General features: G+C 31.1%; 1 protein-coding gene and 1 long non-coding RNA gene across 7 annotated transcripts in view; one reads left to right on the top strand and one right to left on the bottom strand.

The window, feature by feature from the left end:
* The window catches only part of LOC135265282 (uncharacterized), a 362,501-nt gene that overhangs the window by 186,605 nt on the left and 150,272 nt on the right, over nt 1–25,624 (top strand). The window lies entirely within an intron of this gene.
* The window catches only part of RyR (Ryanodine receptor), a 109,275-nt gene that overhangs the window by 70,074 nt on the left and 13,577 nt on the right, over nt 1–25,624 (bottom strand). For 4 of the 6 annotated variants that reach the window (XM_064356535.1, XM_064356596.1, XM_064356557.1 and 1 more), the window contains 17 exon segments: nt 22,830–22,999; nt 22,651–22,775; nt 22,409–22,600; nt 22,186–22,355; nt 21,942–22,132; nt 21,744–21,884; nt 18,839–18,990; nt 18,646–18,787; nt 18,175–18,594; nt 10,983–11,586; nt 7,518–7,617; nt 7,074–7,272; nt 6,795–7,019; nt 6,463–6,743; nt 2,940–3,072; nt 2,422–2,735; nt 2,219–2,369 (listed from right to left, as the gene is read on the bottom strand). In XM_064356535.1, the coding sequence (XP_064212605.1) occupies nt 2,219–2,369; nt 2,422–2,735; nt 2,940–3,072; nt 6,463–6,743; nt 6,795–7,019; nt 7,074–7,272; nt 7,518–7,617; nt 10,983–11,586; nt 18,175–18,594; nt 18,646–18,787; nt 18,839–18,990; nt 21,744–21,884; nt 21,942–22,132; nt 22,186–22,355; nt 22,409–22,600; nt 22,651–22,775; nt 22,830–22,999 (3,710 nt within the window). 6 annotated transcript variants of the gene reach the window in all.

Genomic DNA, 25,624 nt, shown 5'->3' with positions numbered 1-25,624 from the left:
AAAAGTCATTGTCAATGTATTTAGTTTTTACAGCGAAGATCATGTTGTTATGTTTTGTTTTCAGGAAGAAAACAGGAAAATTTAACGAGGATGAAACCAAATAAAAACAGTTTTAAAAAACCAAAAAAATATGTCAATGCCAAGATATTTTGAAAAAAACAAAAAATTCATTAGTATCTTAAAAGACATTGTCAATGTATTTAGTTTTTACAGCGAAGATCATTTTGTTAATTCTTGTTTTCAGGAAGAAAACAGGAAAATTCAAGGATAAGAACGATTAAAAATATTTTTTTAAAACCAAAAAATATTTAAACTTTAAAAAATGGTTGTCGGATTACATTTTTTTGCAATAGAAGGCCCTTTGTAAACTTTTTGTTTTCTGCTAAAAATCAGGAAAATTTTACAGATGATTCACCTAAAACTGATTCATCTATTAACTGTTTCAAAACTATAAAAACGCCAACGTCGCATTTTCTCTCAAAATTAGCTGTTATAAAATATTCATGCAGTTCAAAAAAATAATAGCTAATGTAATTTATAGTTTCAATAAGAGATTTAATCATTAATAATTATTTTTATCAATTCTATTTAAAAAATTATTTGGTAAAATACGACGTTGGCGTTTTTATAGTTTTGAAACAGCTAATAAAAACGAGCCAATGTCAAAATAATTTGAGAAAACGCAAACAGTAAATATTAAAAAACAAGGTCCATTAGACCAGTCTTGAAGCACGAATCAATTTCAAAAACAAGTAGCGTTAATTTTGAAAGTAAAAAATTGATTTAAAATTTTTATTTTATCCAAATTTTGTCAAAAAACAAGAGTATGGATAATAATGAAGGTAATCTTGCATGAACACTCTCTGAAATTTGTGAAATTAGCAAAAATGCGGTCTCAAATTTGCTTCTTGTCAACCTAAAAATGTCCGGAAAATGTTCCGCCAAATAATGACCATTATTAAGGTACTGGATGATGTCTATGACAGCATACAGTACCTTAACTATTATTATGACATCGCACTTGATGACTTTGCGTGTTTTAAGATGCCTATTAAAGCATCAAAATGACGGCAAATTACAAAAAATTAGTATTTTTTTGCAGTTGGAGACCCCTTTTAAAAAGATTTGTTGAAAACTTTGCTTGAAAAAAACTACGGATAATTTTAGGATCTAAGTACCTATCAATTTTATTAAAATAATTGGATTCTCATTCCCCCTTTCGACGAAAATGCTTTGAAATGAAATTCACTTTGTTTTGACAAAAAACCTTTGATTTACCATTATTCTCACCGAAGGCGTTTTTTTGTTAAAATAAAGTTATATTCTAACAATTTCTCGGTTAAAACTCCACTAAAAATGCGTTGAAATGGTTCCAACCACCCTAGTTAGTTCTTGATACATTTGCATACTATACAGTATACTATACATATACATATATACTATTGTGTACTTAACAAAACAATAATTTCACAATATAACATTGCCAATTAATATTTCAGAGTAAAGTTTCTTAAACAAACTTATTAGTTTTCCTTTGTTAATGTTTGAAGTAATGTTTTCAGCAAAACAGGAACACAAAAAAGTGTAAAAACTATTTATTTTGGAAAGCAATTTATCGACGAGTCTCGTAGAGCGCATAGGTAAAACCTACGGTAGAAACTTGCTTTGATACTCTGTCAGTTTAGATTGGCGTTATGCGTACGTTTGTTTTAAACTAATTTCACTTTTAAAGAAAAATTAAAAATCTGATTTTTTTAATTGACTCGCGCTACGATTTCAATCCGGCCCACTGTGCATTGCTTTATTATGAGTTTTGTTAAGATCCCTAATTTTGAACACTTGATCTTTGATGCTTACTTGAATAAAAACATGATAATAGACCGTGGAAAGGCTGAAATCGCCTTATTCTAGCCCAAAACAAAGACTTATAGACCAGTTATAGGAAAACGCTTGATTTTGAACGATTCTTTACTTAAAAACGAGAAAATACTGTGGAAAGACTCAGGCCAAAAGCAACGATTTCTGCACCGTTCGATTTTGATTTCCAAAGATTTTGGCCGAAAATAATGTTAATTTCGCTTTGAAATAGTTCAAATCCATCCGAAAACGATGATTATCCTCACTTTCGCTAACAGAAAAATCGAGAACTATTTGTACGTCGTGTCATATCTAAATCTTTAGATAGGTATCCGTAGTTTTCGAACAATTTTTAACTTACCAGTCCACAACTCTGTCATAATCATCGAGGATAACAATAGAACTTTTCCTGACTTGATTTTGATTAAAATCCTTGGTATGTCGATGGTACTGTGTTGTGACCCACCCAACATACACGTGAGTGGGATCCTGACCAGGAAAAATTCGAACACCTTAAAAAAATAATTGACGCCCTAAATAACACAAAAAAATTAAATCAAATACCATAAAAATATTCATTGATAAGTTTAAGGCACTCTCCATCAAACAATTCATCACCGACCGCCTCAACATCAGAAGTATGAGGCACCGAAAGCTGTTTCTGTTGTCCTGAAGCAGCGGCCGGAACTTGCATTAGATCGCTCTGTGATTGTTTAATTGTTGGACTCCTTGTGAGCCTCGACGGCGACACTCCAGCTTGACGAGTCGGCACTTTGATCGTTCCCATTCTTTCTCTTTCCCGGTCTGGAGTTTTGGATTTGTCTGCTTTAACAGACTCACCTCCGGGGGAATTCCCGGCTTTCTTTCGCGAGAAAAATCTAAAATAAAAAATAGGAGATAAAGTCGATTCGTTGTAACTCGCATGCAAAACATCGATTGTGAAAGCTCCGTGATTTCTATTCGTTTATGCTCTACATGTTAATGATTACCTGCGTACAGCAGCACTGCTTCAAAATGCAAAGAAAATGACATTTAAAATTAATTGAGAAAATTATGAAACGATTAATTAAAATGTGACCTACCTGAACGGAGACCTTCCGCGTTTTTTCTTTTCGTCAGGTTTCTCCTGGTTAGCTGGGGCCATGTCGTGGTATCTGTTGAGGTTTAGTTCGCTGGTGGAGCGATTAACACCTCTGCCAGTGTTTGCACCCAACACTAGAAATTTTTTACGTTTGATGTGTGATTGATAGTCCAGTCAAATAAGCCTTTAAGTCAAAATATTGGGGATAATCTAACATTTTTTTGATTTTTTTCCAACCCCCGAGAAGAGATTGCAAAAACAAAAATAGTGTTTTAAATTAAAGATTATTCAAAATAGGTAAGAGCTAGAAAAAAATTTTATTAATTTTTAATAATTTATTAAAGTTACACTGTAAAACATAAAATTTTTGGATACAAATATTTTCTAGACTTTTTTTTAATTATTCAAATTGACAGAGATTAGATTTTAACTGTAAAGGGATGATGTGTACGATTTTAAGAAATTATCATAAACCCTTGATTATTATGTAATTTTTTTTGCTGAATTCGACTGCAAAGCTCGTTTTTGGATTTGAACATTAAATTGGACCTTCTGGACAAAGTTAAAAATTTTATTTTATTGCAAAAAATTTCTCAATGAATGTGATGATTTCAACGTAGTTACACAAGGCTAAGTTTTGATAAAGGGAAATCGACAAAATTATATTTTCTTCTAACGCTGCGTATTTGTCTTATAAAATTTTCAGGATGTGAGATAGATTTTTAGTTAATTTAAAAGATGAAATGAAGCTAATTCTTACAATTTGGTGCAAAAATCATTTTTGCAAAATGCGTGTGAGATCAAATCTCAGCGTATTTTCCTCTAGAGCGTGGTCACTGGCTTTGCGAATATTTCAAGGGATTAAAATGATAAACAATCAAAAAATTAATAAATCAGTCAGATCAAAAAATAGTTTGGAATGGATTAAAATTTCGAAATTTAGTTCTATTTAGTCGCTTCTTAAAAGATTGATTAATTAACCCGTAATAACTCTAAGGGCCGGTTTACAGAAAGCGAAATTAAGATTTAATTCAAAATTAAACTAATTCGAATTAAGTTGTCATTTAAAAAGCATTGACAAATGGCAAGTTAACCGCGATTAAAATTTAATTGCAATTAAAATGTTCTGTAAACCGGCTCTAAAGTTATTTTTTTGTTTAAATTCTGTTTAGATATAGGATTAACACATGGTTGAGGGATTAAAAAACTATAGAAAATTGAAAAAAAAATTAATTTTTGAGATAAAGACAGTCCCTTTAAAAAGACTTCACAAGCAATGCAAAAAATAGTATAATATTTTATGCCAAATTCTAACGTAGTAATAATTTACAAGTGTATTTATGCAAAAAATTGGAATAAAATTATAAACTGTTATATAAGATATAGTTCCAGTTTTGATACTCATTCATTTTTTCACCGAATAAATTTTACTTTCGTTCAAACTTCAAATAATACTAATAATGTTTGTAAAACTTCAAAAACTTTAGATTACCAATTCAACATAGATACTTGTAACGTATAATTAGGTGTCTCCACCTATGTAAAAGTGGCAACAAGTCAACAGAAATGATGAAACTGACCCTCCTTTTAAACCCCTTTAACCCTCCTTTTAAAAGGGCTCTAAGAACAAATGTGTTAAAGTCCCGTCAAAAAGTAGTGTGTAGTAGTTTATAAATTCGTAATATTTCTATTTTGCTACTTTTTTAAATTTTAGAATTATGTGAGTTTAGGCGGTTACAAGTAAAGGAATGATGACTGATAGGTTGTAAAAATTAGAAAAAAAAACAATTGTCTTTTATTTACTAAGATATGTAAAAAGTAATAACTTTCAATTTTGCAATAAAAAAGTTAAGGCAATTTTTATATTTTATCTTACAATTTAAATAGCTTTTGTACGGTAAAAACATTTTTTATACTATTTGATAGTGGACATAAAAAACATCAAAAATTTACGCTTTGTTTATGGAACTTTTGAATTGAAAACAAAATGTGTCACGTAAGGCTAGCCGTTTAAAGCTCTTTGAACCTAAAGAGATGCTAATCAACTGTATTATTTATATTTTTTTTGTAAATGTCGGCGACATTAAAAAACTTAACTTAATGTTTCTTGCAATATGTCAATAGTACATATATCACAATTTTTATGATCTTAATTCTAAAAAGCCATAGAATTAAAAAGTCAAAATCCGAAGTAAACTTTTTTGTCTTTTACAAGCGTCATGCTTGTCTATAATTTTGTTATTGCAAAAAATGAAAGTTAATACATTGAAAAAAATTTCAAATTCATGTTTTAAAAGGGTTTCAACTCTCTTTACTTTTAGCCGCCCTAACTTTCTGTTAAATTTAATAATACATGTCAAAAATCAAAAGAACACTACATATAATAAACCAAAAAAGTGACGAAATAGAACTTAATTACGTCATTTTAATCTATTTCAAACTATCGTTTTTCGTGACTTTATTATTTTTTTAATTGTTTACTATTTCTAACTCTCGAAATGTAGCTTAATTTCTTCTCGCTTATGTAGAGGTCTATCTTAAAAAAAGTATACTCAGAACGTCCGAAGAGGAGCTGTTCAAGCAAACGCATGGACGCAAAATTTGAAACTGGATTTTTTAAAAAAGCAGTAAAAAAATGCTTTCTTTACAACTGTATATTATTCCTAAATTCAGTCACAGGTCAGGTCAGTTTGTATGTTATTTTACGTGTCTCTAACCGAGTTTAAACGGGTTAAAAAGTCGATTTAATTTACTGTTCTATTAAAAAAATTGTAAATTAAAATTGCATGAGAAAAATATGGTAACTTTCTAAAGACCTTAGAAACAATATTTGAAATTTGAAAAAAAAAGAACTCTTTATTTTTAAAAAATGACACTATGTTTTTTTATATTTTTTTATCAGTCTTGTATAGACTTAATTGTAATACTGAATTTTTTCATGCCATTTAAACTTTAGGTTTTACCATAAAAGCATTAAAATTATAACGCAACGCTGTTTACCCCGTCATAACATGAATACAATATTTATTTATCCTGAATACAACGCAAAATTTGTCCTATTTTAGGTTATTGTAAATTTTTCGCTAAAACGTTTTTTTCATAATAAAAACGATTTCAAATCTAAAATGGCCTCCGGATTCGAATTCAGTAGAAAATTTTACGATGTAGTCAAAGGTTTGTGATGATTTTTTTTAAATTGTATAAATCATCCCTTTACAATCTAACCCACAAGCTCTGTTAATTTGAACCATATAAAAAAGGCAATTTTTTATTAGGTAATTAATTAGTTAGTTAAATGATTATTTTTAAACTTTTATTTAGCTGTGACCTATTTTAAATCTTTAAAAAAATACTTCATTTTCGTTTTTTCAACCACTTCTCAAAAGTTGAAACAAAAAATTCCTTGATTAAACAATATTATATACTTCACAGTAACGTATCTTATATCAAAAATGCAAGCTTATTCCACCAGTTTGATTTAATGGCTTATTTGACCGCACTATAAAGAGTGAGAATAAAATTACTGTTATCTTCAAAACCGTTGACGTTCCGGGAAAGTGAGCCTTTTCTGGGTGGTCTTGCAGGCATGCTTTTCGTGGACTTGCCATGATGTTTCATTACTTCGTCTGATTCGACGGCATCTTCAGAGTAATTACGATGTAAACCTTTGATGTCACTCATCGAGAATCCGCTCTTCATCATCATTTGCTCAATATGTGCAGGAGAAATATTCGACTCGGCTTCAGCCTTGAGTCTATGCTGTCTAATTTTAATTTCCTGCCAACGCCTCATTTTCTCATCCTCACTGTAAATAATTTATTACACCACGAAAAAATCGCATGTAAAATCAACGTACGAAATAAATGTTGAATGGCAAATTACGGGCAAACTGAGTCGCAAAAACTCCCAATTCGCCTTCTCCATAGTCTCGAAAGTGTTGTGACTGATCTTAAGACACGGAGGACTGTCTGAACCTGCCAGAATCCTCGTAACGTCGATTTTAGTGTCGGGCATGTCGTCAGTATTTTCAAAAATTGGCTGATCTTTGGTGTACCAATAAGTGACTGGACGTTTCATGTTACTAGAATTTTTTCCTTGTGCTTTGTTGCAATTTAATTTTTAATTGAACGCTTACACACAGAAGGGCTCGTAACCTTCTTGTAACCCACACATCGTAAAATATTTTAATTGCGTTACGTCTTGGCCGAAACAAAGACGGGCTTTCTGACCAACACCCAGTGTAAAAGCCGGGACAAAATTGTCCCCTTGTACGTCAGCGAAAGTGGTTTCGCCACCCAACGCATCCATTAACAATTCACCATTTAATGAGAAACCTAAAAGTGTTTTTTTTGGTTTTATTTTTGTTAATTACGTTTTTTTTTAACAGAAGCAAGCAGTCACAGCACAGTGTTGACAAAAAGTCAGTTATTAGTAAAACTAGCTCACGTGTATCTATCCAAAAAACAAAGGAAGAAAAAAGCTGCAAAAATATTGGTATTTGCCAATTGGTCATTAAGTGGCTTAATAAAAACAACTAAAATTATCTAAGAAGCGAATATGGTTTTGATGGTTTTCTTACTAATTGTATGATCGATTAGGTCAAGGAATACGCCAACTACGTCCCCAACTTGCCACTGTTTTCCGAACGATTCGGCTGAATTGCTATACACTTTTTCTTCCTAATAAAACGACGGCGACGGTGAGTGAGTTAGACATAAAGGTGACTTCACAAAAAAAATCAAAATGTGAACTAACTTACTAATAATACGATCGATAAGATCAAGAAAACAGCCGATAACATCGCCAACTATGTATTTGATACCGAAGGTTTCACTGCTACCACCATGTATTTTTTTCATCTAATTCGAAAAAATTAATATTGGCAAAAATTTACTTCACTTTCGTTAATTACAATAAGTATATTTTGATACCAAGTATCGAAAGTGAATAATATGTACAAGCACGATAGTCACTTTCGACACTTGTTTTTTTCATTCTTTTGTCCTAACTTCAAAATTAAGAAATAAACGCAATTTTTGACTATTTGAACTCTATACTGTCGTCAAAAAAATGTGTGGACATCGAAAAATAAGTAGATACACAAATAAGCGTATTCTTTGGAAAGCATTTACCGGATTCTTCATATTTTTAGATATTTATAAACAAAAGAATACTAAAAAAATATGTTACTCTTTAAAATTTAATTTATTGCGAAAATGATGTCAAAATAGATGAAACTTGATAATTTCTATTAAAATCTGGTCACTCCAGTCAGTACTATAAATCTTTTCAAGGCTGTATAAGCAAAGATTATTATCTAAATTAATGTAATTGTAAATGTAGTACATTATTAATTTTTCCAAAAACAGTAACTTGTTAAAATTGTTTTTAATAATTTTTGTGGCAATTTTTGATAATAATTTTTATTTTTTATACAAAGCGAATTGAATAAAGATGCATTATGTACGAATTACATACAATATTTTATGTTCAACTGCTTTATAGAAAGCTTTTTTATTTTTTTAAATTTAAATTTTAGTTTTAGAAAAACATGATTTTCGAAATTTGTTTTGGAAGTATTGAAATTTGTTATTTTATTGTACTAGTACAGAATGAAGCTCATGAGGTGACATAAAGCTTCTCATTATAAAATGTCAGACATTAGGTACAATCACGATCAAAAAGAATGGCACCCTTAAAACCGCAGCCACAACTCGATGTGTTCGATGTGTATATTTAGCTAGTTTATAAACCAGCTGGATATGGTGTAAACTAGCTGGACAGCTTTTCAACCTGTTTGTTGAAATTTATGACCTAAAAGATCTTGGACTTTTGTTATCAGGTCCGGTTGGTAGGGAAGTCATTCTTTTTTATAGTTACTATACATAAACAAGTCTAAGTGTTAAAAAAATCATTGTGCACTAGTAATTCTTCAAAATATTAGTACTTTCTAAGCTCTAAAATGCAGCTATAATTTTCTCATTATAAATTTTACCGATTTTAAATCAGTTACGACTTACGTAATATATTATTATATCCGGAAGCAATAAAGTTTCACATTTTCTTTTCTTTTCTTAGACTTAGTTTTCAAAACGAAAAAAAATCTTAACTGCAATTTTACTTTTTCATTCTAATTAGTAATTAACAGGATCATAATAAATACAGGGAGTTTCAAAATGAGGGAATTTCAAGTTTAGAGCACTGCAGAGAATCACTTCAGTAGTACAAATATCGAAAAAATAAAAGATTCGAGACTTCTCCACAAGGATACATTTTATTGACCTAACGATGCACTTGAGGTGCATTTTGAAATGAGTTTTTCCAAATGCAGGCTAAAAATTTCAGTAAGTGTTGTTATTTATGATGTAGATGAGTGTGGAAAATCATAATATAAAACAACTTTTTAAAAAATAACTTTATTGTCAAGTAAACAAAACTTGAATTTTTCTTCTTTCAAATCAATATTTTTTTCTATATTTGGACTACTGAAGTGATTCCCTACAATGCTCTGAACTCGGAATTCGCCAATTAATTTAGAAACATCCTGTATGTGTGGTTTGTTTTTCTAACTTTCGCGACTGATTTTCACGCATTTTTCAGAGCTGAAGTCAAAAAAGGGTAAAAAAATTATACCACACGTTTTATACTTGATGTTTAGTAACCCACTATAAAATTGTTTAAATTCATTTTAAATTTTGTCGAAAAAAAATTAAAAACGCGTTTGCCGCAATTATAAAACAAAGTTTGAATATCAAAATATTATTATTATTTGTAGCACCAATTCTTATTTCTGCAGTCAAATATTTCAAAATGCCATATTTTCATTATAAGTTATAAGAAAAATTTTAAGTTTTCGGAATCAAATGGCGCAAGAATTTTTTCAATATCTTTAAAAATGAGTAAGATATATTTTTTTTATAATTCAGTGCACGCCGTGATGACGTCACTCAAGCCCAACTACATCAGACGAGCGCCATCGATAGTTGAGATCTAATAAATTTATACTAGATAGTAGATGTTACAAAAAATTAAAAGTATTATTCGTGCCAAACTGGTCAAAGTATCAAACCAGAGCTATTGTTTGGAAGTACAGAGAGGGCCTTTTTAACACTTTCTTTGATTATTTAATATTTTCCTTGGTTTGATGCGTCATTTATTTTACATTTATTTTGTTGTTTTGCAAAGTTTATTCTTTATTTTTGGATATTAACGTTTTTGTAATATTGATTGCCTGCACCTAGACCTACGGCCTAATCGTAATCGTAATCGTAATCGTAACAATGAATTGACTCGTTTTTTTTTATTTGTATCACAGTTTGTGTACATAGGGCTATATATGCTAATAAAAAAAAACATCCCTGTATGTTACTCACGATTATTTAATTTGTACGCATTCTTTTTATAAATTCTTTAAAATGAAATAAGACATTTGATTCTCGTTTTTCATTTTTAGTTTTACAGCCAAATATACAGCATTGAGTCATTGTTCCAAACTCACACCACTTGTGCATTAAGACTTCAGTATGAAGAAAATCAGTGTTTCCCTCCAAATTATTCGTCTGTTAACGATAATTAACGAACCAGAATTCGGACGTCGTAGGTCAGCTAAGCTTATCTAAGTTGGGCTTGAATGACGTCACAGCAGTTTAACAAAATTATTAATTTTAAGCCCCCAGTCCAAATATTTCGGTTGTAATTCAACAACACTCGATATATTGGATGAAAAAAAAACGCTTCGTATCACAGACTTAAATCCAGTATTTTCTGAAGTTTGCTTTTTAATTTTTAAGATACATACACAAATACGTAACTAACCCTCTTCACAAAAACCACAGTATTTTTAAAGATTCCGCTAAAATATTACTGTGTGTCATTAAATTTTAATTAATAAATACAAATCAAAAATTTCCATATAACACTCAATTATTCCAAAACAAAATTACAAATCAGCTTTTTTTGATATATCTTGCAGTTGAATTAAAAGAAAAACTGTTTACACAGTTTAGTAAAGAAATGAAATTACCAAAAAATTATTTATTCTTACATTGTATCCATCAAAGGCCCACGTATTTTCATCCGACCCCAACATACATCCGGGCGCACAATCAGCCTTGGCCCATCCAACTCTCATTGGTCCCGCTGTAAGAATCTCAAACTCAAAATACCACTTCCCCGAGCTGACCGCATAATTTTTCTCCGCCCTGTAAGTCCTAAATATGGCTTGTCTCGACCGACTAGCCTCAGCCAGCAAAGCTTCATGTTGTTCACCAGTTGGCGGATCCAAATTATATCCGTATACCAAGAGAGTCCGAACTGTCTCAGACGCTGTATCCCTATTGGCTTTCTTTATCGCATCGTCAACTTTGATGTAAGGCACCAGATGCGGACTTCGGAACATATCGGGATCCTCATTGAGTCCGTAGGTCCAACCTTGCTGGATCCTTTCCTTGGCCCAGAGATTATGAGTGTTCTCGGCCAATTGGTCAACGAGTTCTTCCAGTTTTGGGGTCAGGGTTATGGCACTTAGGTCAAGAGGGGCCGGCTTGTAGCCGTTTGATTGCATGAAGGGTTCGTTTGGAAGACGGACTGTTTTGATGCGCGAGGGGGGTTTGTCCATGGTTATGTGGTATCCAAGCGCAATGATTGTTCTAAAAACCGCAATTTTTTTTTAAAATCGTTGAACATAGTCCGGGACAAGCTACTCAAATCCATCCAGACTTGAATGTACAGGGTGCTGCATTTTGGATGTCCGAATAAGCGATCTCCAAAATTAAGAGGTTTAGAGTAAAACGAGTGACACATTCTTAGGTCCATTTTTTGAGAGAATAATTTTGGTCAAAACCGCATCTCGCTATCGTCTTTTGTTTTCGACTTATAAACAGAAGTTGAAATTTTAGTGGAATCTTAAAAAATTCGTATCTTCCTTATTATAAAAGATTCACATTTAAAACAAAGACATATATAGGCAATTTTTTACAGAGAATTTAATAATGTTATCAGCGATTTTTTTTTAATCATTCGTTTAGCTGTAATAACATAAAGTTGTATTTTTTTGAATGAGAATCATAGTTGGCTATGACATTTTCGAAAAGCTTATTTTCTTCTAAACTCAAAACAATATAAATATAGTTTAATATTTTTATATATATTTGATAAAAATATATTTCAAATATTTGAAAGTAGTTGGCCATGAAAAAATTATTTCACATGTGAATAATCTAGAAATTTTGTGAACTAAAGTAAAAAATGTAAGTATATAAAAATAAGCTATGTTAAAGTTATTTTCAATTAAATAAATATACGAGCGTCGAAGATTTTAATTACATAAAAAATGTGCAGAAAATTGCAAACGATGTGATCAACCAATGGAGGTTGATAATGTTGTGTATTTTTTACCGCAGATGGAATTTGATTTTTGTGTTTGTATTGACATTTTTTTGAAAAATAATTCAATTAATAAGATTTTCCTTCTTCCGACATTTCATATTTAAAATTGGAAAATAGATTAACAACTTAAGCTTGCCATTTTAAATATGAAAACAAATAATTTTTATTAATTTAAAAAATTTGATCTAATAAAAATTTATTATGCTGTTTTTGAATTAATTAGGGTTTAAAAGATCATCAAATTATAAATACTGGTGGGTAATACAATTTTCATAGTTTTAATTAAAAATTCAAAATTTTTCATGGCCAAATTTTTTGTTTTTTCTTAAATATTTTTAATTAATGTATTACACAAATAGACATATCAAATCAGAAAAAATAGGCTTTTCGAAAATGTCATAGCGAACTATGATTCCTATTTAAAAAAATACAACTTTGTGATATTACATTTAAACGAATGGTTGAAAAAAATCGCTGATAACATTATTAGATTATCTGAGAAAATGTGCCTGTATATTGTCTTTGTTTCAAATGTGTATCTTTTATAATAAGGAAGATATGATTTTTTTTAAGATTTCGCTAAAATGTCAACTTCTGTTTATAAGTCGAAAACAAAAGACGATAGCGAGATGCGGTTTTGACCAAAATTATTCTCTCAAAAAATGGACCTAAGAATGTGTCACTCGTTTTACTCTAAACCTCTTAATTTCGGAGATCCCGTATTTGGAAATCCAAAATGCAGCACCCTGTACACGTTTGCAAAAAACTGATTCTTGTGTAAAATTTTCGACTGTACTCGAATCTGTAGGTCAATTTTTGATTTGGAATTGCCCTCATTACGAAAAAGGCGTTTTGAAAAACCAAGTTTTGTCAAATTTTGTGTTTAAATCGTCATTTCTCCCTTCTAGATTAAGCTAGGAACTTCATTTCTTTGGATTGTATTTCCTAATCAAAGTAGATTTCAACGTATATACATGTTTTAGTTTTTACAAAAGGAAATCAAGAAAATTAGTTTTCTTGTAAGGTGTCATATGAGTGTAGTGAAATTTTCGAGATGCGACTGATGCAAGAATTTTTTTATTTTAAAAGATAAGACCCCTACATCATCGAAATAAAATGATGCTTATAGTTCAAATAAGTATTTTTTATGTATGTGGTCGAGTTAGACACAAAAGACATCGAATCAAATTAAACATGTGTACTACGTGAAATTAAAGGCAACAAAATAAGCTTTCAAAGGATATACAGGGTGTCTCAGCTAAGACTTTCGAGCTTAATATCTCAGTTATTTGTCAACGGATTGTTATGAAATTTTAAATGCACATATTTTAGGAGGTGGTCTTTCAATTAGGGACAAAAAAAATGACTTCAAGTTAAAAAATGTAATATTAAAAAAACACATTTCTTTTATTTAAAATTAAGCCAAATTACCGTTGGATCATTAAATCATATAAAATAAATAGCCACACAAAAAATTAACCATATCGCTCGGCTGATCCAAGAAAAAAAATAAATTTTGTTGTTAGAAACTTAATCCAAATTTTGATATTAATTTGGGCAGTCACCTTTTGAAACAATTGATGAAGCATTTCTATGCGGCACTTTGTGTACCACTGAAAAAACTGTCAAAAGTGTGCGCGCTGTCAGAAAAGTAAAATTGTTTTAATTTGGTGAAATTACTTTAAAAAACAACAACAGTGGCTGAAATTTCTGTGTTGTTGAAAAAGGAATCAATATTTGCCTATGGAAAGTGTCGTTGGACTTTTTGTGAAATGTTATTTATGAAATTTAAAGTTCAAAGAATCGTCAATAATTTGAAGACACAGGAACTGGTCCTATCATAATAATCTACGTTAAAGGTCTTTGTGATCCTTCGAACATGAAACAAGCAAAACTTTCTTTCCAATCTAATACAGACTGAAATTGAAATCACTACACATATTTGATTGTGAGCACAATGACAGCATGTGTTTCGTAATTTCCTAATTATCCCAATTACGACGCCTATCAGCAACTAGGCAACTATCAGCACAGGTACGAAGTGATATTAGTACACACAAAAAACGAAAACAAACTTGAACTTAAAATTGGAGTGACACCTGATGTACCTTACATTAAAAAAAAGAATCGTGACTATTGCACAATTCAGGAAATTCGGTGTTTCACCACATTTTTGCACCAAGCACTTGCACACATCGGAATAAATCTTGCGGTAACAACGCTCGCATTATTTTTATCTAGTAGTCTTTTACAATTGAGGGCCAAAGGTACACAACAGATGGAAACGTCCGCGAATTAAGGACAGACCGATTAAAATAATGTCTGAACGTATAGATTCTACGAGTGCCGAAATGTTCAATTTGTAAAATTGAAACATTTTTACGACACAAGGCATGGTACCAAGTTCAGACATAACCCCGCAAAGACACACTGACACTGTCCTTATCAATTGATAAGTGGCGATAAAAAAGGGTAGATATTTCAATGACAAATCGTCTTTTTTCAAAGATTTTTTTTGTCGAGACTCACCTTGTTAATTTCCACAATTTTATCTCAGTGGCGTGCCGCAGAATTTTTACTAAATTTCAAACACGTTTAATTTATTAATAACATTGTTCGTATCAAGGAGTTACGCCTTTTGTGTAGTGAATTCAATTTTAGGCTGTAGTTATTTACTGAAAAATGTTTTAGAAAGCATTTGATCCACGCAAAAATGTTTATTATATTCTTAAGTGTATAAAATGCGACTAAAACACAAATGCAATACGACGTTTTATCCACAATCACCACATTAACAAAATGGAATAAATCGAAGTTAATTAAAAATATTCGTATTCCTAAAATGAAATTTGACAGGCTTGGATAAAACTTGGATAAAAGTGGATAAAAGTGTATTTTTTTTATAATTATAATGTGATTGTGCGATGATTAATTTATTAAGGATGGTTGCGCTCGGAAAAAGAAAGTAATTGCAAGACTTCGGTTTACACGTGTGTAAAGACCACGTCTTAAAAAATCGGGTAACTTCTGTACTTAAAAAGTTAAAAAAAAAAGATGAATTAGTGCCGCGATTAGGACTAAGTTAGACATCATTTCTTCTCGATTATGTATGAGTCTATTTTTTAAAAATTAAAAAAAAAATCGCGTCTAGAAAATTTCACTACACAATGAAGTATTCAGTTCTATAACGAAAGTCTATAACGAGTTTTGGATTACGAAGGTCCCAAGTTGGCAGATATTTTCCTAATCTGTTTCATGTTGGAAAGGCATGATACATACAACGACATCGTTGGAACAAAGTAATGGTTTATTTAAAAAATAAATGAAGAAAAGTGTAAAACGCGGATTGGGGGAATGTAGTACCTACAACATTTTTTTCTTGTAAAACGTGAACATACGTTTTTTCCAATGTTATCCAATGTTATTTCTGCCTTTTTTCCTCGTTTTTTTTTGTTAAAATCCTACTTTCAAATTTTGGTCACGTGATCGTTAATCACGCATTTAATTGCGGATTAACTTAATGACGCTTCTATAAACCGGTCCTTAGTGTTTTTAATTTTTTATACTTCCTTCATCAGTGGTCTCAAAGAGTAACGTAAACATTACCCTCATACCTAAGATCCAAACTAACTACTATCTTAAGATTTTTTATTAATGAAAGCCACCCCTTTAAAAATATTGCTTCCAAATGTATGCAAAACTTTTAAAATAAAATTTCATTTTTTATTGCTAAATTTACCTCAACCATCATTCCCCACCCTTATAAACTACTCTTTGATGTAGAGTTAGCACACAAAAATTTTAAGAACAAGTTATTAAAAACAAGGAATGAGAATTTATGAAATTTAATTAAATAAAATTTATAAAAAAAAATATAAAAACCGGACTTCCCCATGGTCAACGCCAAGAAACAGAATTCAGTGGCAGTAAAATTCTAACGGCCTTTAAGGGTTGCTACCCTCAGATGTTTAGCGGGTTAGAGTCCTTGTTAATACACCAAATATAATTTATTCTTTTGGAGGAATCTTTTACACCTTTTTGTCTCGACCTTTCAGACTACTATTTTAGTTTCTGATTGGACTTATCTCATGATAGCACTGAATAAATAAATCTGCATAAATTATCGGTGTTCTAACAAAATTGCTTAATAACATTAAAATAAAGCATTTAATCAAAAAATCAATAATTAATGCATTTGAAAGAGAAGATTTTATAACAAATGTTTGTAGAAACTGATCGAAAAAAATTAGGGATACTGGTATTTTAATACATTCATTTTATATAAAATTATACGTTTTCAAGAGTGGTAATTTTTACTGGAGGATGTAACACCAATACAACTGTAAACGATAAAAAAGCTTCAAGAAGAATACAAAAGGTATTATTTTTATTACTTCTGTAGATTTAAAAAGATTAAAATTTAATAATATCCCAAAGATTTTTCAGTGTTTATTTTTTCAAAATTACTAAAATTGGACTCATTTCGTTATAGCATTGAACACCTCAAATGTTACAAAAAAACTGTAATTTTACTTGGTCTTCCTTAGTAAAAACCCGTAAAGAATATTCGGAAATAAAATTAACTAGACGCCCTCTGGTGATGACTTTTGAATTATGTCGAAAACAGTAAAGAAATTTTCGTAATGCCACATTTAACTGACATTTAATGAATTGTTCAACAATTTTGCGTGTATAGTGTTAATTACTTACAATAGAAAGAATTACTTTAAAAGTACGTACTAGCGTTGACTTTGGTTCTGTAGTTTTTCGTGGTATAAAGTGTTTATTGTTGGAACTTGAAAGTGGATAAAAAGTGAAAAATATTTAAATTTTGATTACAAAGTGTTATCAAACAGTTGTCTAATTAAAGATTATAAGCAATGGATCACAGCGAACACAAAGTTTGGCTCAAGAAACCAATAAATTAGTGAAGTGTTATGAATTTTAGGTTAGAATTTTCCACTGAAAAAATCATGAAATGCTGCGGTAAATCTACAAAACTACAATAAAGATTAACAACTGCTGATACATTTAAACGTAAATTATGCCAAAAGGTAGGCTTTTCAATGTCTTTGTAATAATTTTCCAATAAAGAAAGTGAACCAAACAGTCCTTCGTTATTCGTGTTTTTCTCGTCATCTCTAATTTGTCAACATTCGTTTCTTCCACCAAAGATACAATAGTCATTCCGCATAGGCAATGTAATAATTGTGAAGCCCCAAAATTCGTACATCGCTCAAAATATCCGAATAAACATTTTCCCGCCATTTATGGTTACTGTTTTCAACGTAGCTCAGTGGCGCTCCCAACGGTAATTTTACTTCCGAATAATATGTTGTGTATATGTATACAGGGTGATTCCCAAATAGACCAACAAAATTTTATCACAGCTTTCCAAGGATAAGTAGAGATGATTTGTATCATATTTATGTTTTTATTTCATGGTAATAAATTCATGCCACTTACGGTGCTCATGACTTTAAATTTTTTTCCCAGCATGTACTTACTTGATAGTTGTCAAGGTAGAATTTTGTCGGTCTATTTAAGAATCACGCTGTATGTTAGAATCTACATTTGTTGGGAAATCTAGTGCAAAAAAATTAAGTTTCTAGCTTTATCCAGAGGAAACGTATGACGATGTGAACACAAAATTTGCCAATTTGTGATATTTAAAATTTTCTACAAAATCGTATTGTGATCAAAAAACGACTTAAAGATTCAAATTCGGCAGAAAATTTTAAACAAGAAGCAAATTTCAGTAAACGTGTGCAATCAAGTCTGTAGAAACATCTTGAATTTGAGGAGTCCCTTACTCCCTAACTAATACCAAAAATAAAAAATTTACTTACTTTAGTGTTTGAACCGCCAGTTGAGAGTCGTATTTCTTCTCGGCTGGGGGCAACTTGTCGAAAGGCACCAAACAGGGATGGATATGCCTCAAATCGTCCCTGTACTCCCCCCATTGCCAGCCGGCTTCGATCTTGTTCATGGCCCACATTTCGTGGATGTTTTCCGCCAATTTATCCCGAATTGACTCGACGTAACTCGCTAAACTAACCATGGAAGTGTCTACAGGGTTTGGTACAAAAGCGGTGTCATCCTCAACGGTCAGAGGACCGGCAATAACGTTTTTGTTCATGTTTCCGAAATAGAAACACGGTTCGAGGTTTAGAATTTGTTGCGGGAGGAGGCTTTCAACTAGTGGTGAAAATTCCTCCGGAGGGATGTATTTTAGGCGGCCATGGTCGCCACCTAATAGAAATCGACAACTAGAAATGCATGATTAGTTTGTACATTCGCTCTGATTATGAGGATTTTACCTAAGTTTGGACGAGCAACTAATCACAGGGAAAAACATTCCATCCAAGTTAAAGTTTCGGAAACTTCCTTTAATTGGCACACCGTTGAATGTAAAAGTAATTATTGGAACAGTTAAATCTAAGGCACAGCCAACCACGTCGTCTAAAATTTTTGTTTTTTAATAATGAAGGAAAAATAATGAGTGGGTGTTACTTTTCTTAATAAATGGAGTAGTATAAGTGGTCACAACTTGTGTTGAGCGTCCTCCTGACCAGAGATAAACTCCATCGAAACCGTAGGAATATAAATCATCTCCTACACCATTGCCGCCCCACTTTTCACCACCCCCAGGGTATGGAACGTATCTTAACAAATATTTTCAGTAATTTTGGCGCCATTCAGAAATTTATGTTTTTCGGCTTTGTTATCGCAAATAAATACTCAAGCATGACTTTAGTAAAAAACGAGCAGGAAAAGAAGTTAGTTCTTTTAGTCACTTAGGCTGAGTAGACAATTTTGATTGCAAACTTAAATTCTGCGTAGAAATTGTATATCGCATTATTGTTGGTGGCGGAACAAGGAATAACCGAAGGAAGTTATTAGGGTTTGAAGGATTGGGTTTGGCAGAGTTAACAGCAGTAGCATTATTTTTACATTAGGCTTTCTAATGGAAGAAAAGACTACAACATTGCAAGTTTGTGGGTACCAGTAGAAGACAACTTAGAAGAAGAAGAAATAAGTAAAAAAAATGAAGAAAACACCATCCGTTTATGAAGTAAAAAAGCAAGAGATGGATCTTGCTTGTGAAGACATTTATCAAATTTAATTGCATTCAGGATATGGAGAAACAGCGAAAATAATGAATTTTACTGATTTGTAAAAACTTGTGTACAATAAATGTTTTTTAGAGGTTTAGCAAAGCATTGTACGAAAGTCAAGGAGCTGTGACGATGGGGAAAAAATTAAAATAATCTGACCTGACCTGACCTGACCTGACAAAAAGGGGTGAGCCTGCGTTAGAGATAATGATAGATAGAAAAAAATTCGACCAACCAATAGGTACATTATTACTTATTCCTCATGAATTAAGCGAGAAATGTTAAGCAAATAAAGGACAAGTTGGAGATGTTAAAAAGCTAATCCACGAAAAATGTTTCACCAACATGACAACAGTACATGATCCCAGCAGCAACATGTTCCAGAAATATCAAGGCAGTGAATAAAAGTATTTGTGATAAGGTACCAAAAAGTGCGTTGTCATAAGTGTGGCGAAAAGGTTCAAAATGTGCTAAACTAAAAAGAAAAGTTCCATCTCTGCAGAAACATCAACAGAACGACTGAAAGAATACTGAAATACCTCAATACTGAAAGAACATGTGCTAGTACACATCTAATCAAAAACGCTATTATTCCGGCTTTTATAGTAATTATAATAAATACTGATATAAAGGATTGTGTTGGTGTTGTGTTGCTAATAATTCAGATTCAAGTAATCATGGCTTAAATGGAAGTGAACTGGAATATATTAGAATAGACTATACAAAATGTAGTAGTAGAGAATGTAATGTGAAAATTAATTTCAATGTAATTCTAAGACATGACCCGAAATTGTTTGCTAGGTTGAGATTTTATTACAATAAATTAAATAACACTTGTCAACATTAATCAATCCATACAGTGAAAACAAAAAACACAAATACTAATTTAGAGCTGATGATGATGCGTGATTTATTAGTCATTGATTTGTATGTTACACACATAATCGCATACAAAAATTTGAACTGGAAGATCCACGAATAATTTTACAAAAAATCTATAAGACCTAATAAACTTATAACTCAATTAGAATAAGAATCGCATATTAAGTCTGGTCATAGACTTTTCTATGCAAAAACTTAAACGTCTATCTTATAACGAAAAAGAATAGGTTAAACAAATTGTTTAAAAACTGTTAGAGAAAAACATTCTCAAGCAAAATTCCTCACAGTACAGTAGTCAGATCGTATTACTGCGTAAAAAATAAAAAATGTCGCACGGTTATCAAAATGTCAAAATATTGCACACCGAAGTAAAAGTGCTTTTATTTATACATATACACTTATGCAGGTTTTATTTTTTTAGTTAAAACACTGTGGACCTCTCATTGTCCCGTAGATCACCGGAAATTAAACAAATTCACATCTTTATCCGATTCCGCATAACGAAAAACACAGTCACAATAATTACTCAAAAGACAAAGCTTGCTTTACACGTTTAGATTTTAAAAATACTTCTCACAACATAAAATTAGATCTTGATCAGTCAACAAATTATACGTCATACTTTAATTTTATGAGTCAACTCGAATACAGTGTAAAAATACCATTCAGTTTAATCAACGGTAGTCCTTTTTTTAAGAGGTGAAAAACACCGTTTTTAGAAAATTAATTACAATGTGTAATCTTGTTACAAATTTAGTATTAGAACTTCTTGATCAAGACAAAACGAATCAATTAAGTAACATTTATGTAACCAAAAAAACGCATACAAAACAGCAGAGGTTTACTTCTTGGACCACTACGTTATTCCTCAATTTTGTTTTGTTATTAAATTTTACAAAAATAAAAACAATTTTTTTTCCAGAATCGGAATTCGAAACTCTTGTACAAATGAACATGCTAGCAACACTATTTAAAAATTCTCAAAACGTCTATGAGCCACCATCTCCATTTTGTTTATTGAAAAAATTAACAACTAATAAACTACTTACTGGCTCTCAGCAGGTGGGTTCATAAAAAATTCTGAAGAAATTATGCTATATATTTTTTGGAAAAATGATATAACGGTTTTTAACTAGTATTCACATACCAAATATTACTACGCCATTCCCTAACACAGTGTATAATGTCTTTGTATTTTGACGAAGAAATTCTGTTGATTCCTGTAAGTTTTTGTTAAGAACAAATAAGAATTTTGATTTGTCAAATTTTGTTAATGGAAACTACGTTTTAGAGTACAACATAAGGTATAGTTCAAGCGATGAAAACAAAGCGGTAAAAGTATTTTCTGAATTATCAATAATTTTCGGGTTTGCAATTTGTTGCAAAATTGGTGGAGGCGCCGGGAAAATGTCACTTACCCTTTGGAGTTGGCCCAGCCAATCCTCAAGTGAGGCATCATGTGAGTAGTTTGTTCTATATGATCTACAGTAACTTCAAAATACCATTTTTGATAAATTGCGCTACCATCGACTCTACCCACAAAAATATTTGGTCTTACGCTATAACAAACAAAAGACAAAAAATATCGTTTTAATTGCCATCAATTATTACCATACCTTGCTACGTGATCTACTAACTGCGTTTGTAAAAGTAAATTTTTTCCAGGAAGAAGATAATCACAGATATTGTTTTGAGAGCTACGCACTGCTACACCATTACCGACACAAAGTGAGCAAAGCACGTCCAAAACTTTCGGATCTCTTCCGTGTTTCTCCAGAAGAGAAATTATTACTTTAATGTGTTCGTCCTTAAATATTTTTGTGTTATAAAAAGTTGGTTACACGTAATTACCAAACCAACCCTCATCATATTTAAAGCTTCCGGTGAATCAATAAGGACACAGTGAAGCACGTCCAACATTCCAGTCCCTTCACTGGAAGCTTGTGAACCCAATCGAGAAAAAAGCCAATTCAAACGGTTAGAGTTGGCAAATTGAGCACAATTTGTGTGATTGCCTTTGATAATAGCGGCTAAAATATTATTCATAAATAAAGTGTGAGAAAATATTGATGTTCGTATTTACCGAGCAGTTGGTACAAATAACCCGAAATCATTTCCCAATTTTGGTCGCCAGCAAGTCCGGCTAAGAAGCCTTGCGACGTTATCACATTTATCTTGTCTATTGCTTCTAAAATTAAATTCAAAATTCCTTCTTCCTGAAACAGGTCTTGTCTGTTTCGCAAAGCTCTAAACCTATTTTGCTTCTCCTCATGTTCTAAATTTAAAAATTAAAAAAAAAATTAAATCAGTAGTGTAACCCTTTACCCATGTCATCCTCTGGTTGAGCAAAATAATTGATCAAATCTTCGAGACACATAACCATTTCATTTAAATTAACTGCCAGGAAAAATACCGAATGACGACGGTTCATTTGAAGTGTTTCAAGTCCACTGCAAGGCAAATTTATTCGTATAATTTGTTTTTTTTTTATAAACTGACTTTACTTTATGAATTGAGTAAATAGGGAACTGCATTTACGAATGACTCTCGCAGTTCTGGATTCTTCTTCTTGACTCCTACTGAAGTCTAAACCATCGTCCATTTTTCCTTCTTCGTGGAGTATGGCCTGTTTTTCTTCAACTTTACCCACTCCTTTTTTCTTGGTCTCGTACGACTACAAGACGAGCATTTTTAAATAAATAGTGTTCGTTAAATGAAATTTTAATTTCAATTGCTTTTCTATCCAACGAGTATCCAAGAAAAATTATTAAAAATGTTAACCGAAATTAATGTAATATCTGGCCCTAAAGAAAAATATTAACAATTGCTTTTTGGTTTCCATCACGGTTTCCCCATTTAAAAATAAATCGTCTTGTGCTTAAATTGCCACAATATCAACAGTATAGAACCAAAAATGTGTTAAAATAAAACTTTAATTAAGTTTAAGTTATAAAAATGAATCCGTTGCGCTAGTTGTTTCAAATCTGTATTTTCAGTTACCAATAATCAAATTTCGTACAGACATTTAAAAGCTCACCTTTTTAAAAAGTCAATTCCACACTTATTCTTAGATCTTTTATTGTTAGATAAAAGGGCATTTGAGAAGTCTTGTTCCAAAGAGTGCACTCTCTGCTAGGTTTATCAGATTTAATGAGAAGTGGAACAAAGAAGTAGATAATAATAACGATTTTCTACATAGAAAATTGTCTGGAATTTGGAACTAAATAAATAAATGATAAATAAATTCTGATGATTTTATTAAGGTGTGATTAATTATTAGAGAATGCAAGCTCATTTTTTTGGTATATAATTTATTGTCGACGTTTCGACCCCCCATTTTTGGGGGCTTCTTCAGGACAATACATAGGGAACCATTCCTGTAGTGTGACGGGGCACCATTTTGTTAACTATCTGATGTTTTTATTTTATTTTTTTATTTACAGTACGTCCATTCTTTCATGATGGGGAAACTATGGCTTAAAAGCAGTGGCGGTTCTTGGATATAAAACTAGGTGAAGAGCTAATAAATTAACAACTTTTTTTTAGTTTTGAAATTTTATTTTACCAAAATGCATGAACACGAATATAAAACAAAATTTTATTAAAACAAGCCGAAATTAATTAATTTGTTTCGCAAAAATTCTAAAAAACAAAAGAGAAATTTATTTTTCATTAAATGCTTAATCCCATTTTTACAAAAAAAAACTATTTTTTTTAATTCTGCTAGAAGAGACCGAGTAACTATGTATGAAACTTTGCACTTATTTCACATAAAATGGCTGGAACAAACCAAAAAATAATAAAGACTATAAAGACCTTGTTTTTTAAGCGAGAAGTTTATCTTGTAGAACTTCGTCTAAAATGACTAAAATAGACGTTCGCCTAATTGCGTTGAAAATTGCATGATTTTGAACTAAGAACTCAGTTTTTTTACAAAATTTCTGTCTAATAAGACAAAAAGTGTACTGTAAAGAGTTCGTTTTAGAAGTGGGAGACTAGTTTTTTGGCTATCTTTCCTCAAAAATCACGTAATTACTTTAAAGTCATAATTTAGCTTTTTCCAATGCTTGAGGACATTTTTAAATTAGCAATACACTGTTCTCGTAAAATTTTGCTCAAATAGACCCAAAAATTACCAGTTAAAATCGAAAGCGACCATTTTCAAACAAATTATATTTTCCAGCTTAAAACTAAGCTATTTTACATAAATTCGCTGGAAATTTAAAAAATTCACAAAGTAGCGTTTGACATTATTTTCGCCTACTGCGTTGGTTTCGACAAAAACTCGTTGATTTTAAACACTTTCACCACAAATTATGAGAATGTTATTGAATGTTATTTACCTTTTTTGAGCGTTTAAGCTCGTTAGTGTAACCAAAAATTAACTTGTTTTACTCAAGTTTAGTAGAATGGACCACAAGATCATAAATCGAAGGTCAAAATTATTTTAGCCTTTTTTAATTAAATTTGTTTTACTTCTAAGCGAGATTCCAATTTCCAAAATTTAAAAAAAATGAACAAATTAGGTCGAAATTAAGGTTCTTTTTGACCTATTTAGACTTTTTTAAGAAACATTTTTATAAAAGACTCATCTAATCAAGTCACAAAAGTATGTTATTTCATGCAAAAAAGTTACTTATTTTGCGAAATTTACAGTAAAAAGTCGAAAAATTTCCAACGAGATAGTTACTGCTATTACAAATAAGTCAAATAACGTAGAATCGACTTCGAGACTAAATAAGGCTGAAAGAACATCTATTTTGTGGTATTTTTTAATGGTAATTTAATCCACAGATTTTAGCGAGTCTCTACTGATTAATAGCAGAAGTCATTTTATTTTCATTTTAAATTACTAAAATTATGAAGACCAATATATGTTAAAATTTGATTTTCGATGGCAATTAAGACAATGGAGTGTTATACTCGAAAGTAAAAGTTTTTGGAAATTACAGATTCTGAAAGTAGACACAAAATGATGTCTAGTAATATCGGTTTGAGTGTTTTTAAATCGGTACTTTTTTAGTAATTATAGAAAATTTGTGCTGTGACGTAAGCAATGTCTCGACTAATGATTCGTCAGTCTTTCACTCCATACAATTCGGAAATAAAATAACTAAACGCCCTCTGGTGATGACTTTTGAACTATGTCGAAAACAGTAAAGAAATTTCGTAATTCCACATTTAACTGACATTTAATGAATTGTTCAACAATTTTGCGTGTATAGTGTTAATTACTTACATTAGAAAAAATCACTTTAAAAGTACGTGGTGGTAAATACTAGCTTTGACTTTGATTCTG

The sequence above is a fragment of the Tribolium castaneum genome, chromosome 1 (genome assembly GCF_031307605.1).
Source record: "Tribolium castaneum strain GA2 chromosome 1, icTriCast1.1, whole genome shotgun sequence".
NCBI classification, from domain to species: domain Eukaryota; kingdom Metazoa; phylum Arthropoda; class Insecta; order Coleoptera; family Tenebrionidae; genus Tribolium; species Tribolium castaneum.
This window is presented reverse-complemented; position numbering and strand designations above follow the sequence as displayed.